General features: G+C 56.4%; 2 protein-coding genes across 3 annotated transcripts in view; one reads left to right on the top strand and one right to left on the bottom strand.

Moving 5' to 3' along the window:
- Positions 1-14448, bottom strand: part of LOC105695099 (extracellular serine/threonine protein CG31145) — a 57874-nt gene that overhangs the window by 27278 nt on the left and 16148 nt on the right. For both annotated transcript variants that reach the window (XM_023431757.1, XM_023431763.1), the window contains one exon: positions 7119-9137. In XM_023431757.1, coding sequence (XP_023287525.1) covers positions 7119-7588 — 470 coding nt within the window. In that variant the 5' untranslated portion in view covers positions 7589-9137. The remainder of the gene's footprint in view (positions 1-7118; positions 9138-14448) is intronic.
- On the top strand, positions 9810-10900 carry LOC105694937 (leucine-rich repeat extensin-like protein 3). Its single transcript, XM_023431768.1, has 2 exons — positions 9810-10096; positions 10130-10900. Exons 1-2 carry the CDS (start codon positions 9849-9851, stop codon positions 10383-10385), a joined length of 504 nt encoding a protein of 167 aa, XP_023287536.1. The 5' UTR covers positions 9810-9848; the 3' UTR covers positions 10386-10900.

The following is a 14448-nucleotide window of genomic DNA, read 5'->3' as shown; positions in this document are numbered from 1 at the left end:
CCTTTTTCGGCGACCCTAGGGGGGAGCTTTTGATCGCGCCTCCTGGAATTGCACCCGAGGCCGGGGGAAAATCCGGAATACATCGCGTTTACGATCGGCAATGAGGGATTCTCCTCGCCTCCTCGTTCCCACCGTAGAGCGGCGCGGCGATAAAGAAAAAGGAAAAAAAAAAGAAAACGTCGAGCCCCCCCTCCCTCTATCGGCGATACGGGCAGAAAAAACCGGGGAAAAAAAAGTAACCAGGGATAAAAGAAAAAAAAAGAGAGAGAGAGAGAGGAGTAGGCGCGCAATCGCGAGATACCGCCTCGAGGACAGGTACGAATGGCGGAAAAACGAGGACGCGCCGCGCGCGATACCCGGGAAAAATGCCCCTCGGCCAATCCGCGGCGGGCCGCCTCGCGGAATCCGCGGACACGCGCGCGTAAAGGAAAAACCCGTTCCGATCCCACCGTCCCTCCCCGGGGGAACTTCCGGTCGCCCTCCCCCCTCGCTTTTCCGACGTTCCTCCCCAATACCCTCCCTCGATACCCAAATCGGACTCTACTCCGGTATCGCCGGATATTCTTCCCTCCCCTCGCCATTTCCGTAATTAGCAACCTCCCGGAAGAGTTTCCGGCCCGAAAGACTTCCGGGGCTGGTTGCATCCGGACGCGGGAGGGAGAAATCCTCCCGCGGCTTTTCACCCCCGGTTTTATTGGACCCTTGACCCGGGCATCTTGCCGGGAAACTCGAGTCTCTCAACTTTTCTCGAAGAGAGGGAGCCACCCCCCCCCGTAAACCTATCCCCCGATCGTTGCCCCCCCCCCCCCGGGAGGATCTTCGGGGCATCTTCGGGGTCGAAGACTGACCCCCCGTCCGAAAAATCAAACCCGACGCGTCCAATTTCCATCGACGGGGGGTTAACGAAGCGGTCGCGACGCCATTAATCTGCTTTATTTCTTCCTTTTTATCACCCCCCCCTTCCTCCCCCTCCCCCCAGAGCCGTGGTTATTGGAAACAGCCGAGATCGAAAAGTGATTCCGTAAAATGCATCACCGTCCCGCATTTGCATACGGGGCCGAGGTGCATCCCTCCACGGAATTTTACAAAATTTCCTCGCCTCCTTCGATCCTGCCATGATATTATGTATGTAATATATAATTGAAAAAAAAAGGAATTGATCGATTTGAAGAAATATCCCAAGGGGAAATTCTGCGGTCGAGTGCGTAGAATTTAAAATGTGGCAAAAATAAATAGTTCAAACAGTGAAATACTTTCAACCAAGCGAAAAATGTAGAAATAATTAAAATGTAAATATTTTCAATGGTTGATATAATTACTTCTTCGCTGGAATTAAAGGTTAAATACTTTCAACTGAACGAAAAACGTAGAAATAAGTTAAAAGTCTACTAGGTCCATGTGTGACTAAAATTGATTCCCCTCCATTTGTCCATTATTCTTAGGGCACGAATATGATGTTACACCGACAATGCACTTCTACGTTATTTACTACGGTATCAAAATAACCAATGATCTAATGTTTACGGTACATACCCTGAAAAAACGAGGTACTTGAAATCAAATAAACGTGCCTATTTAAATAATCGAATACTTGACTCGCGTGAATTTCTCAATGGTTGAAATAATTACTTCTTCGCGGGAGTTAAAATTGAAATGCTTTCAACTAAACCAAAAAACGTAGAAATAAGTAAAGGTCTACTAGGTCCATATGTCTAGAATTGATTCCCCTCCATTCGTACATTATTCTCGGGGTCCGAATATGATGTTACACCGACAATGCACTTCTACGTTATTTATGGTTGAAATAATTATTTCTTCGCGGGAGTTAAAATTGAAATGCTTTCAACTAAGCCAAAAAACGTAGAAATAAGTAAAGGTCTACTAGGTCCATATGCCTAAAATTGATTCCCCTCCATTCGTACATTATTCTCAGGGTACGTACGTACACGAGACATATCCTATCAGCGTGTCCAAGTTCCCTCGTCGTCGCGACGCGTCCTCAGGATCCCCGCACCTCCCTCCGCGCGGAGGCGCATCTCGATTGTAAATACCCGGGGGGACAATCGCGTCGGCCGGGTCGAAATAATTGACCGGCGGTATTTCCATCCTCGGTCGATCGATCGGGCCGCATGACTGTATAAATACGCGCGGGGCCGATGACAATTGCGCACCGCGTGTCACGTGACGATCCCGCGACCTGGCGACAATAAGCGCGAAACGGGCCTCGGAGACGCGATTTTCCGCAATTGCGTACGCGAGAGATCGAGAGGGGAAGGGGGGGGGGGGGAGGGCGTTGTTCGCGGTGTACCCCTCCTCGTATGTACGTGCACTCGGTGCGGCTTTATTACCGCGGCGGCCGGTCCATTGAATTTATCCCCCGCGTAAAATCGGATAGTCGGCAATTACTTTTTCCCGTCCGTCTCCTGGATGTGACGTAGGTGTCCCCCCCCCCACCCCGGTTTACGCGTAGCCGATCCTTCGTAATAATCGCGAACGCCACCGAGCCGAGTGTGTGCACGCGTGCGCGGGAGTTTGCACGCAAAGGTGCACGCATTATGCCGCCGGCCGGCTAGGGCGGGTACGCATTGCGGCACCGCAATCCGTTATGTCAACGGCAGTCGATGCGTCGTCATTCTACCGTGATTCTCCCCGTAGACCCGATGACGAGCCGACGTCGTTTTTGCAAATTACCCGCCGGAGGGTACCTCGAGTTCCGACTCCACCCTCTGCGCTCGGGTGATAAACATTGGGGCGTAATTGGGAAAATTGGTTACAATGAAACCCAGGAACTTATGGCACTAACCTAATATAGTACGCGTTACTGCTAAAAAAAAAAGATAGCATACAAAAAGAAAAATGTTCATTGACCCGATGAAATTTCCATGACTGGAATGAAATCCTCGATCGAAGCAAACGCGTCCAAGGAAATGTCGGAGTGAAGAAAATTCAATTGAATCAAGAATATCGTTTTTTATTCTTCCCGAGGAAATAATTGTCTCTTGCAATGATGTATGGGCAACGATGTAAATTTGTTTCGGTTGATATTTCATCTCAGGGTGAAGTTGTAAAATAGAGGGGGGAATCGATGTTAACGTCATCCGACGTTCCTAGGAGACCTTTTGCCCTCGGAGCGGCGACGACCGACCTCCCTCGGAGCCTTTAGATTTGCATCCCTCGCCGAGGAGAGGAAACTTTATCGAAACACGGGCGAATCCGAAAGAAGTTGCCGCTCCGCCGAGCTCCGTCGAAAGGGTCGACTCGCGGGGATCGATTAAAATTCTCGTCGAGTGTCCTCCCCCTGGAAGTCTCGCGACGGCGATCCTCTAATTAACGCGGGGAAGTTCAAGGAGAGAGGTCCGAAGTCGGACCTCTTACCCTTAACCCTTTTTGGTCGCGTCGCCGTCGAGACGAATCCGGCAATTACCAATTAGAGCCGCGACCATTGCGCGGGGAGACCTGGCTCGGACGACGCCGGAGATCATAAATAGGATTAAAAGGAGGAAACGGTCGCGTCGTCCCGTCGGAGCGTGGAAAAGTTAATAGAGAGAATTTAGAGAGCGCAATTGGAGAGTCGCGCGCGACACTTTCTCCGAAACGTCGCGTGGCGCGCAGCGGAGTTGCACGCGTCATCGGCGCGGAGGACGCGACCGCGCGTTAAACCGCCGATTAATCCGGCGATTAATCCGCCGATTAATCCCGGCGGCCGCGATCCCGGGTAGGCCCACCCCGTCGGCGTCCCGCCGACCGAATGGCAGGTCCGTCGATTTTTCCCCGGTATTTATAGTCTCGCCCGCATCCCACGTGGTCTCCCCCACCACCTCGGCCCGGCGTCACGTGACTGCATCGGTAGGTGCATCGGCACGCGAGCGGAGGGCGCGCCCTCAGCAGTCGAGGGGGAACCCTCGAGGGAGGCGAGGGGGGGACTCCCGTCGCGGTAACGCGTCGTAAATCCCGGTATCTCTCCTCCCGCGTAAGAGTCCCGAGGGAGCCGGAAAAGAGCGGAGAGGCGAGAGACAACTCCCTCACGGCGATTCGCGACGTCCCGCGGCGTCCGGCTGTATCTTAACTCCCGTTTCCGGGGACGGTAATAAGTGCCGGGCGGTTACGAGGCCCCCTTAAAGCGTCCTTTACGAGCCTCGCGGAATCGTCGCGGAAAATACGGACCGAGCGGAAAATCGCCTTCGGCTACGGCATCCCGATCCGCGTAGGCGCCTCCCGACTAACCCTTTAACAATTTTTTACGAGGCCTCCGGGACACCGCGCGGCTCGACTCGCGGGTACGATATCGCTTCCGGCGGAGACGCGGCGGAGGACTCGCGCGACAAGGACGATTCTCGTTCCCGGTGACGAAGCGGCCGTCGGGACGAGCCGTAAACAAGGCCCCTCCACCACGCAATGGGAATTACAAATGATGATAGTAAAGAACCGGCCGAGACCGGGCGGAATGGCCGTTTCCCACCCGCGAGTGCATCTCCGCGTCCTCGGGCGGAATCGCCCCATCTCGCCGTCCCGTCCCGAGATAAGAATCCCCCGAAAGGAACGGGTGTTCCTTCCTCCGTGCATATTTCCCTTTTTTATTCCCCCCGAGTATAAATATAGGTTGAGTCACGTTTCGAAACATGGCGAGGACGCGCCCTTAAGGTGATACGAAAGTGTCCTATAAAAATAAAATAAATAGAAAAATGATTCAAAAGTCTCATAAAATATATAATCACGTGTTAAAGGTTCGAATGATTCGGTGGGCGGCGGTTCCGCAATCGCCCCGCAAGATATTCGCAGCCGACGGGAGCTCGAGGCGCGCGCAATGGGTCAGATATTGATAGAATATCCACCCNACCCCCAACCTCCTTACGCGATTTTTCCGGTCATAGTTCGCGATTACGCGCGACCAAGGTCGACCGCGCCGGAAACGCCGCTCGGCCGGAGGAAAAGCTACGCAACGACGAGTCGGGTCCAGCCCAGGGGGGAGAGGGGGGGAACTTCAATTAGTCGCATGTCGTACATCCGTCTGTCCGCTAATAAATTCGTTCGACTCGTTGACTTTCCATTACACCTTTCACCGCGTCTAATAGGCGACGCGAGCGTTTCCACCGTGCGAGTCGCGAGTCGCGACAATCGGGGACGGCGACAAACTTCCCCCTGGCAGGGTTGATAAGAATCATGATTTCTTTAAAAAATGGAAAAATCATGATTTCTTTCGAGGAAATTAAAAAAATCAGGATTTCATTCAAGAAAATGAAAAATGATTTCATTCAAGAAAATGAAAAATGATTTTATTCGAGAAAATGAAAAATCATGATTTCATTCAAGAAAATGAAAATCAGGATTTCATTCAAGAAAATCAATAATCATGTTTTCATTCAAGAAAATGAAACTCATGATTTCTTTCAAGAAAATCAAAAATCGCCGACTCGTTTCTAAATCACGATATAAGTCACCATTTTTGCCTAACATCTTGAGTATTTAAACAAGCTTTTACAGAAAAATTCTTATAATTTGATTGCTCAATTCGAGATCATACGAGCGACGATCCGACAGTTCCGATTTCGTGCGCAATATACTAGGACTGTTAAGGAAAAAAAAAAATAAAAAAAAAATAAAAGGCGCGGATTGAAAGGAAATGAAAATCAATTGACATTAATCGGGTTATAAATGAAATGATTACAATCAGCTCAACCCTGTCCCTCCCCGGATGTCGAGATTCGTCGAGTTGCAGATCCCCGCAAATCCGTAGTGTCGCGCGAATTAAGACGCCCCCCCCCCCCCCCCGATCCTCCCGGGCGCAAATTGAAACGCAACTCGCGACACGTACCAGGGTCCTCTCCCCGGCGAGGGAAATTCGCGGGAAATTCGCGGGAAATTCGCGGGGAATCCGGCCACGGACGAAGAATCAACAAACTCTCGGCATGGCTGCGGCGCTCGCCCCTTATTTCCCGTCATGGTCCCTCTCCTCTCCTCGGCTCCTAACTCCCCGAAACCCTGTGGGTTGGGTTAAGCGCCTCGCCGCCATCTTGGAAACGCCGGGGCGCCCCTCGGCGGCGCGATCGGGAGGCTCGGTTGAATAATTCCGGAGCCCGCGCGCGCGCGACCGAGAGGGAGGCAGAGCCCTATCTACCCTCTATTCAGGATATTCCCCTGGAATAGGACATTACCGCCATTGTGAGAGCTCGTGTGTCCTCGAAACAATGGTGTACTCCCCAGACGCCGGTGCATCCCCCGAGGAGCCCGCGAGAAGAACGCGCGTTCGACACGCGCGGAACAACCGGCGTACTGTTTCCCCGACCAAGATGGCGGCCGCTCGCGCCTCCGGCTAACCTCGAGCGATTTATCCCTCCACCCTTTGAGCGATTACTGATTATGTCGCGTAATCAATATTCGGTTTAGGAAACGGGAACCAAGATGGAGGCCGGTCGCGCCTCCACCTAACCTCGAGCAATTTATCCCTCCACCCTTTGAGCGATTACTATTTATGTCGCGTAATCCATATTCGGTTTCGAAAACGGGGACCAAGATGGCGGCCGGTCGCGCCTCCACCTAACATCGAGCGATTACTCGTTATGTCGCGTAATCGGCATTCGGTTTAGGAAACGGGGACCAAGATGGCGGCCGTCAAGATACCGTCCTATCGCTTATCGCGAGGCTCTCGCCGGATCGGCGGCCACGATGGCGTCCTCGATTACGCCAATTCCCTGAATAACGGTTGGCCACTTATCGTTATCGCGACCTCCGCCGCCTTGTTCATCGCGGAGAGAGCGGCGTCGCAAAGCTCGTCCGCGGCGATTTAAAACGTGGATTCTTGACTTCCGATATCGGCCGAGGGAGCATAATAATCCCGGAGTCCCCACTCTCGCCGGGGATACAAATATTATTCCAATATCCCCCTCGAGTAGCTAATCGGCGAGAAAACACCCCTCACCCTCTTTCGCGAGACTCCTCCGGTCCTCTCGGAAGCTCCCATTTTCCCGAGAATCTGCATTAGATTTGCATTCAAATCGCGCAAATTGCATTCATCCCCTCGTCGAAGGGTCGACGGGGGAGGGGAAGGGAGCAACGAGGGGGGTCTCTCTCTTGTAAGACCGGGCGTAATTTCGATTTTGATACTGGGAAGGTCGACTCACCGGTTCCGGATCTTCTTCAGCTCCCCCAAGGTGGGGTTGTCGGAGTGGTCCTCCCCGCTGATCCTGACGACGCCGTCCTCGGCGTTGACCCCGTCGCCCCCGACGACGAACTCGATCAGGTCGGCGAAATCGTCTCGCGGGACGGGCTTCTCGGTGGCCAGGGTCTTCCTCGGGGGGGTTCCCACGGGATCCCTGGGACCCTGGGTGCTGCCGGCGGCTTCGCTGCCGGAGGTCTCCCGGCTGCCGTTGGCCCGCTGCAGGAACTTCCTGCGGAAGTTGTTGTAGACGGTGTCCTGGCCGGGCTCGTCGCCCAGCCGGACCCTGCCGTGGCTGGGGACCAGGTGGTGACCGCTGTAGCCGAGGTCCATCTGCAGGTCGACCACCAGCAGCAGGGTGAAGAGGATGGCGAAGGCGCTCACGGCCAGGATCAGCCTCTCCCTGATCCTGACCATCCTGATCTTCAGCTTCATCTCGAGGTCCTTCCGCGACTTCCTGCGACAGGACCCGAGGAACTTGCCGGAAGGGTCCTTCCTGCGCGGGAGTTCCTTGGAAGTGGACCCCTGACAGGGGGTACTTCTCAAAAGTGGGGACGAGTCGGTGCCCCTCGAAACCCGGAGGTCCCGGACCTCGGTGACCCCGGGGGATCGATCCACCCCCGAGGGTCGTGGGTAAATCGGGACCGGGGAACGAACCTCGAAAGGGGCCTCTCCTCCGGTCGGAGGCCCACCGCAACGGGCCCCGAGCGAGAACACCCCCACCTGAGAGGGGCTCTCCCGGTCTCCCCCGCCCTCGCTATCGTCCACGGAGCTCCCCTCCTCGAGTCTCCGAGGGGCCTCCTCTTCCACTCGGGGCCCTCGAAGACCTCGTTCTCCACTCGCGGTAAGGGTGGTCCAGGTCTCTCCTCCGGGATCGAGTCCAAGTCGCGTCGCGCCTCGTCGGCAGATGTTCTCGGGGGAAGGTCCTCTCCGCTGGCCGCGGTCGAGGTCCTCTAGGTCGTCGGGCCCCCCTCGAGGGGCCTCCTCGGCGTCTTCCCGGACATCCCGGTAAACGGGCCCTCTCAGCGTCTCGGTCGCTACGTCGAACTGGCGAATCCGCGGATTCGGGGCCTCGCACCGCCGTCGACGTCCATCCCCACCCTGGGCCGCGTCCCGGGCATCCGCGAAATGTGCAACTCGGCAGTTCACTGCAGCCGGTGGTGTCGGCGTCGCGGCCGGCCGCGAAGTCGGCCGATGCGTCGGCCCCGCCCCGGGAAACCGGGCATGGGCCTTATCGAGTGACCCGCGCTTATCTGGGATCGAAGCGAGCGAAGATGATCTCTGGACCGGAGTCTCATCCGGCGGCGGCGGCGAGCACTTGAGCTTCCTCGCGGCCTCCTGTCGACGTACCCGGGCCCGAGCCGACCCGAGCTCCGGAGGGGACCGTCCGGCGCCTCCTAGCCTCCGGTAGAGCCCGCGACCCTCTCCTCCTCTCTCTAGGTCCGACCTTCCAGGAGATGATTCCTCGGATTCGCCCTCCTTCAGGCGGTCCGGGTCGTCCGCCCACGCGTTCTCCTCTCGCTCGGCGACTCCCTCCGATCCCTGGCTCAAGGACCTCCGTTCCCGGGCGTCGAGTCCACCCTCGTTCCTGGCCTCGGCGAGTCCTGGGCCTGACTCGCGACCATCTCTCCCGGGAACCCCGACTTCCCGTCCTGACCCCTCCGATGGCAGATACCCAACGATAGAGTCCTCCGAACGGCCGCTACCTCTGGATGTCCGGAGGTCGGAACGCACACCTTCGTCCTTCGACCCGCTCGAGGGACATCCCTCCTCGGCCAGAGTTCCTGGTCGCCGAGGTAGCGGGGACAGGGAACCGTCCCGGGAATAGGAACTGGCAGGTCCTCCTCGAGTCCTTAGAAAAGTTAAATGAAAAACTGGTCACCGTGTCCTGCACCTTTTTTCCTCTGGAATGCGCCGTTCAGTCTTCCTGGTGAAAGCCCCGATCCGCGGAAGGGTCAACCCTCAGGATCTTCCTCGGGGCCTCCTGAAAGCAGAAAAAATCCAGCGGTCTAGGTCACCGTGGGTAGATCTGGGTCGAAGGAATTTGCGCAAAAGAAAAAAATAAAGAGAAAAATTCTCTCCTCGAGTGGAGGAAGCTTACGTAACGCGATTCTGCGGAGAACGGCGTTTTTTAAACGCGGCGTCGACTGTCACGGCGTCAGCGAGACGCGCGGTCAGGGCACGCGTCACTGTAAGTTACGCGTCGAATATTTCGCATAAGGGGAAAAAAAAAAATATGAAAAAATATTCATCGATTAGGAAGATATCCTGGCGAGCCAAGATGGCGGAGGAAGAATCACGCACCGAGTATACCCTGACGCGGATCGGGTTTTCGGGCCTGGATACGTCGCGGGGAAAAAAAAAAGGAAAAATTCCTCCTCACGCTCCAGTGATAGCTTTTCCCTATTTAATGATAATTCCCGGTCTCGAGCACGTGCTGATAAGGCCGCTCCTGTCGGACGGAGGTTCCGCGCGAGACAGCATTGTCGCGGCCACGCACGGCTTTTTCGGAAGAAAGGGGGAAAGGAGGAGGTAAATCGCGAGGCCGAGGCGCGGAATTAATTCCCCGGTAGGACAATCTAACCAGGAAGCGCGTCTTTCGCAGCCGTCGTGGCCCCCTACCACCGGGATAGCGGCTTAAAAAAGCGACCGAGCCGGGGGGCTCCTCATTAGGTGAGAACCTGCGGGACACATCATGGAGAAGCGCGCCATGTTCGGACTGGGCGTCTTCCTGGTCGTGGTCGTCTGCATCTCGGAGGCTACCGTACCCGTCACCCTGGTGAAACCCGAGGAGCCAGGTACTCGATACGACCCACCACCCCCGGTGTACCGTCCCGTCTCGTACCCGCTGTACCCACCGCCACCTCCGCCACCGTCGTATCAGCTACCTCCGCCACCGTCGTATCAGCTACCTCCGCCACCGTCGTATCAGCTACCTCCGCCACCGTCGTATCAGCTAGCAACGCCACCTCCGCTACCGTCGTATCGGCTACCTCCGCCACCGTCGTATCCGCCACCTCCGCCACCGTCGTATCGGTTACCTCCGCCACCTCCGCCACCTTCGCCACCTTCGCCTCCTCCACCACCTCCACCACCTCCACCACCTCCACCCACGACTACTACGCCACGACCGTACTCGGGCGTCCTCTCGTCCGTCATCAAGAGGATCCAGGACGGTCCCCCGCCTGTCCTGAAGGTCGACACGAACGTCAACTCGCCCACCTACAACTAACCCCGAGGAAGGGATCCCTCAGGACTCGCCGATCGGTCCCCAGGACCAATCGCCGCCGACAGCTAGCTTCGTAAAAGGATAAGTAGATCTTCGTTCAAAGTCAATTCCCCGGTGAAGTCCCACGTAACGAGGTGAAAAAAAAAAAAGGGAAAAAAAGGAACATCTTCAGAAATTAACTTCCAAGGACGTCTGGCCATGTCGAAATTGCCAATGGTCTTCGCCGCGATCCTCTTCACGGCGTTCCTGAACCTGCGACCTATTGAACCCGCTGCCCCCCAGCTTCTGGTACCGACTTCCGTCCTGGATCCGATATTTCCGGCGATATGGAGGATCCCGCTGGCTCGTCGCCTCCTGCGAAGACGCCACCGCTTGCCTCTCTTCCGACTGGACCAGGTACCCGACGTACCCCAGCAGAGGAGATTGTTCTGAGTCTCCGAGAGGGCATCGCGACCCTGGCAGTCAACGAGAGGAGCTACAAACGCGACCGGGCCGAATAAATCCACCTAGATGTCGAATTCCGTGTTTCATTCCCTCGCGACCAAGAGACCCTATCCCTTTTCCGCCTCCCCTGTCCTTTAACCGGATACTCTGAGAAATTAACCGCGGAATATATCCCGCGCCTGCGAAATAGACCGGCGGTTAAATGGCACGCATCGCCTCGCAAAAGTGGCCATTATGGTTATCGCGAAAAGTCGGGCATAAAGGCCGGCCACGAGGAGACCGCCCCCAGGGGTTGCGCGACCGAGTCGGTCGCTCTTCTGGGGCGATTCTCACGGAGCCTCGGCAAAAACCCCCCTCCTCGGGCTTAAATACCCGCGACACGGGAAAAAGCCCCGGAGGAAACATCTTCCCCGTGGTCCGGGGAACAACTTTCATCGGGAGGATTTCCCTCCAGCGGGCACCCCGGACGCGGAAACCGCGGCCTAAGGACTCGCGGCGAGAAGCGTCCCTTCTCCCGTCATCTCCGGCATCCTTCTCGCGTCCCGCCGGGGGAATCCGTTTCCTCGGCGTGACGGAAAATAAAAAATCCCCCTCTCGCGCCCGCGAAGGAACTGATGTCGCCCACGTGAAAGTCGAGCCGAGGAAGTAAAAGGAAAAAGAAGAGGAGAGGATAAAAATCGAAAGAGCGGGAAGGAAAAAATTCACCGAGGGATGAAAGATCCGAGGACCCCGCGGCATCTCCTCGGGCATTGAAATTCCTCGCGGGGGATCCCCAATAATAAAGTAGAGAACGATCCTCCCCCTAAGGAGTCCTTAAAGAAAAGAAAAAGAAAAAGAAAAAAAAATTCCCCCGGAGTCCGCGCATATATTCCCTTCAACCCTTTTTTTCATATCCCGGGTCTCTCGGCTCGTCCGGAGGCTGCCAGAAGCGATCGTCGGGAACGACTTCCAGGGGAGTCGAACACCCCCGGGGGATCAAGGGGCCTAATCGGCTGATCCTCGCCGGAGACGAGATGTCCCCTCGAGATATTAGCCACTCCACCTGGGCGGCCCTTGATCCCCCTCGTGATTGGCTCGGGCGATCCACCCGGTGACAGGAGTGATCCTAATCGCGGGGATATCCACCTCGCGGCGCAATCTGCCCTGTCCGGGGAGACTCCGGTAAATCGGGAGACTCCGTTGTCGAGGCACGTCCCGACGCCACCGACGCCTCCCGAGGAATCGCCTCTTACCTCCCGACACGTCGCGGGGGGTACGACGCGCGATACTCGTCCAATAAGGACGGATTCCCCAGGAAGTGCTCCCACTTCCCGGGGAAGTGAGTAGTTGCAGGAAATCACGATAGACGGTCGATCGGGCCTGGACTTTTTTTCGGCCGGCCACCTAATCCGCGCCGTCGCCTTAACCTTACGACCGCGGTAAAGAGAGAGGGAGAGAGAGGCTGGATGCACCCGAGGGCGAGAAAGAAGAGGACGCCGCTAATCCGGAGTACGTTCCCGGCATACCGGACCGGAGGGATCGAACTCGTTTACGCCCGCGGTGCTTAAATCGACGTGGCCGCGAGGATTAAGACGTCCGGAGGGTCGCCCGATGCGGCACGAGCTCCTCGGGGGGAAGAAAATGAGGAAAATTGCGAGGCGATTCCCCGACCGGAGGATTCCCGAAGGTTTAAAGGTCTCCTCCCTCGGTCCCGATTTCCACGTGTCAGGATCTCGCTCTCGCGGGCTCTTCGACTCTCCTCGACTCCTGGAGGACTCCACGGGTCTCTAAGAGGGGAAAGTCAGGAAAGGAGGGAAATTGCCAAGACATGCCTGGATTTTCCAGGACCTCCCGGGCGAGCTTTCCCTCGAGCCTTTCACCTCCCCGGGGGGAAGAAAGGAAAATAAACAAATAGATAAATAAAAGTGGGATATCAGCCGCGACATGTCATTATTTCCCGTTTTACGATCCTTCCCCGCGCAAAAAGTGCATCCTGTCTACCCGGGGGAGGAAAAACGAGGGTCCGGACAAAGGAGGACTCGGCGACCCGTCCCCGGAACGTCGCGAATCGGGAAGCCTTTCTACGGGGCGAGAGAAAGGGGCCGGAAAAACGAAGGAGAGAGAAAGAGGGAGAGGGAGCAAGAGGAGAGATTCGTCCCAGGGATTGGCCCCGTGACGAAAATTCCCCCTCAATGGCACCCGGCACCAAGAGGAACGGTTCCTCGTTCCCGGACCGAATCCGCCACCGCTGGTGCAGCGCGGGCCAGGGCGCGGAGATTTAACCCGGATCCCGGAAAGAAACAAAAGGAAAGCGAGAAAAGAGGTCTAACCCGCGAGAGACGACGATCCCGGAGAAAGAGCGGGAACAAAAGGGGGACCCCACGGCTGCGGTTGGACCTCTCGCCCTTCCTTTTTCCTGGGGGAGTTCCGGCTAAACGACTCTTTCTTTTTTTTTTTTTCCCCTAGGGAATTCCGTCGGACATTATCGTCGAGAGGAGGCCCTGACCTAGGTTCAGGATCTCGAGACCAAGGCCAGGGTCAAGGCCGCGGGATTAATCGGCGGACACTGAGAAAAATCCGCGTCCAGGCCGCACGCTTTGGGGCAATCGAGGGCGCGGCCAATTCTTGCGGTCGCCTCTTTCCGCTCGATTTTCCGGGTTTAATGGCCAAAGCGAGATCGTCCCGGGTAATCGAGAATTGTTCGCGGAACAACGACAGTCGAACCCGAACGAGGTCGAAGACACGGGTCGCCGCGGTGTCGCCGAAAGCGGCCGTTTCCCCGCGGAACTTCCGGAAGGGGCGCGACCCGCGACCGGCCAATTTGCCGAGAAAAGTCCACGAGCGTTTCTCTCTTTTTTTTCTTTCCTTCCTTCCTTCTTTCTTCTCTCTCTCCCGCTTTTTTTTCCCGCCTCCCCACTTCACTTTCTTCCCATTTTCTCCCACTTTTACGACCGCGAGACCGCTCGGCCGAGACCGCGTTTCGCCTCCTCGCGTTTCTCTCTCTCTCTCTCTCTCCCTTTCCCTCCGGAAACGCGTGACTTAAATCGGGGGGGAAAGAAGTAAAAAAAAAAGAAAATAAAAATAAGAAGACAAGGGGGTAACACCCGACATGTCGACCGGGTATAGGAAATTACCGGGACGAGGTTGCGTTTCTTCCGCGTTAAGGTCGACCCCGGGCCCTATTTCGGGCGAGCGGAATCTCCTGCCAAGAATCCGCGAGATGCGAGAAATTTGGAACGGCCGCGAGGCCTCCGCCCGCGGAAAGAACCTCGGCGCGTCCACCTCGAGCCCCGGGTGGCCCTTCCTCCTGGCGATAGTTCCGATTAATTCAATCCGATCGGACCCCCTGGTGCGGAAACTTCCGGAGCACATTCTCCCTCATTATAGGAGCCTCCGCGCCCATTACCCATCCGCACCGGAAAGACGTGCCGCACGCGGTCGAAATAACCCGCACCCATGAATTAGTTGCCAACGCGAGTGCAGAAACGTCCGCGGGCCGAAATCCCGCGATTATTCCGCATAGTTCCGTCGGTCGCACCTCGAAACTCCGGAAAATTTCACGCGGCAATCGTCCGCCGGGGAGTTTCCCGCGCGTAACTTCCGCGCGGCGGTTCTTTTTCCCCCCGTCGGGTTGCTCCGCGTT

This window comes from Orussus abietinus, unplaced genomic scaffold (genome assembly GCF_000612105.2).
Source record: "Orussus abietinus isolate OABI.00-Male unplaced genomic scaffold, Oabi_2.0 scaffold35, whole genome shotgun sequence".
Lineage (NCBI taxonomy): Eukaryota > Metazoa > Arthropoda > Insecta > Hymenoptera > Orussidae > Orussus > Orussus abietinus.
Note: the sequence above shows the minus strand (reverse complement) of the source record. Positions and strands in the feature narration are given on the sequence as shown.

Bases quoted from the DNA above. Each gene is read 5' to 3' on its own strand.
- LOC105694937 (XM_023431768.1), top strand. From the start codon at position 9,849: ATGGAGAAGCGCGCCATGTTCGGACTGGGCGTCTTCCTGGTCGTGGTC. The intron at 10,097-10,129 runs ACCGTCGTATCA...GCCACCTCCGCT, and splicing joins TCGTATCAGCTACCTCCGCC to ACCGTCGTATCGGCTACCTC.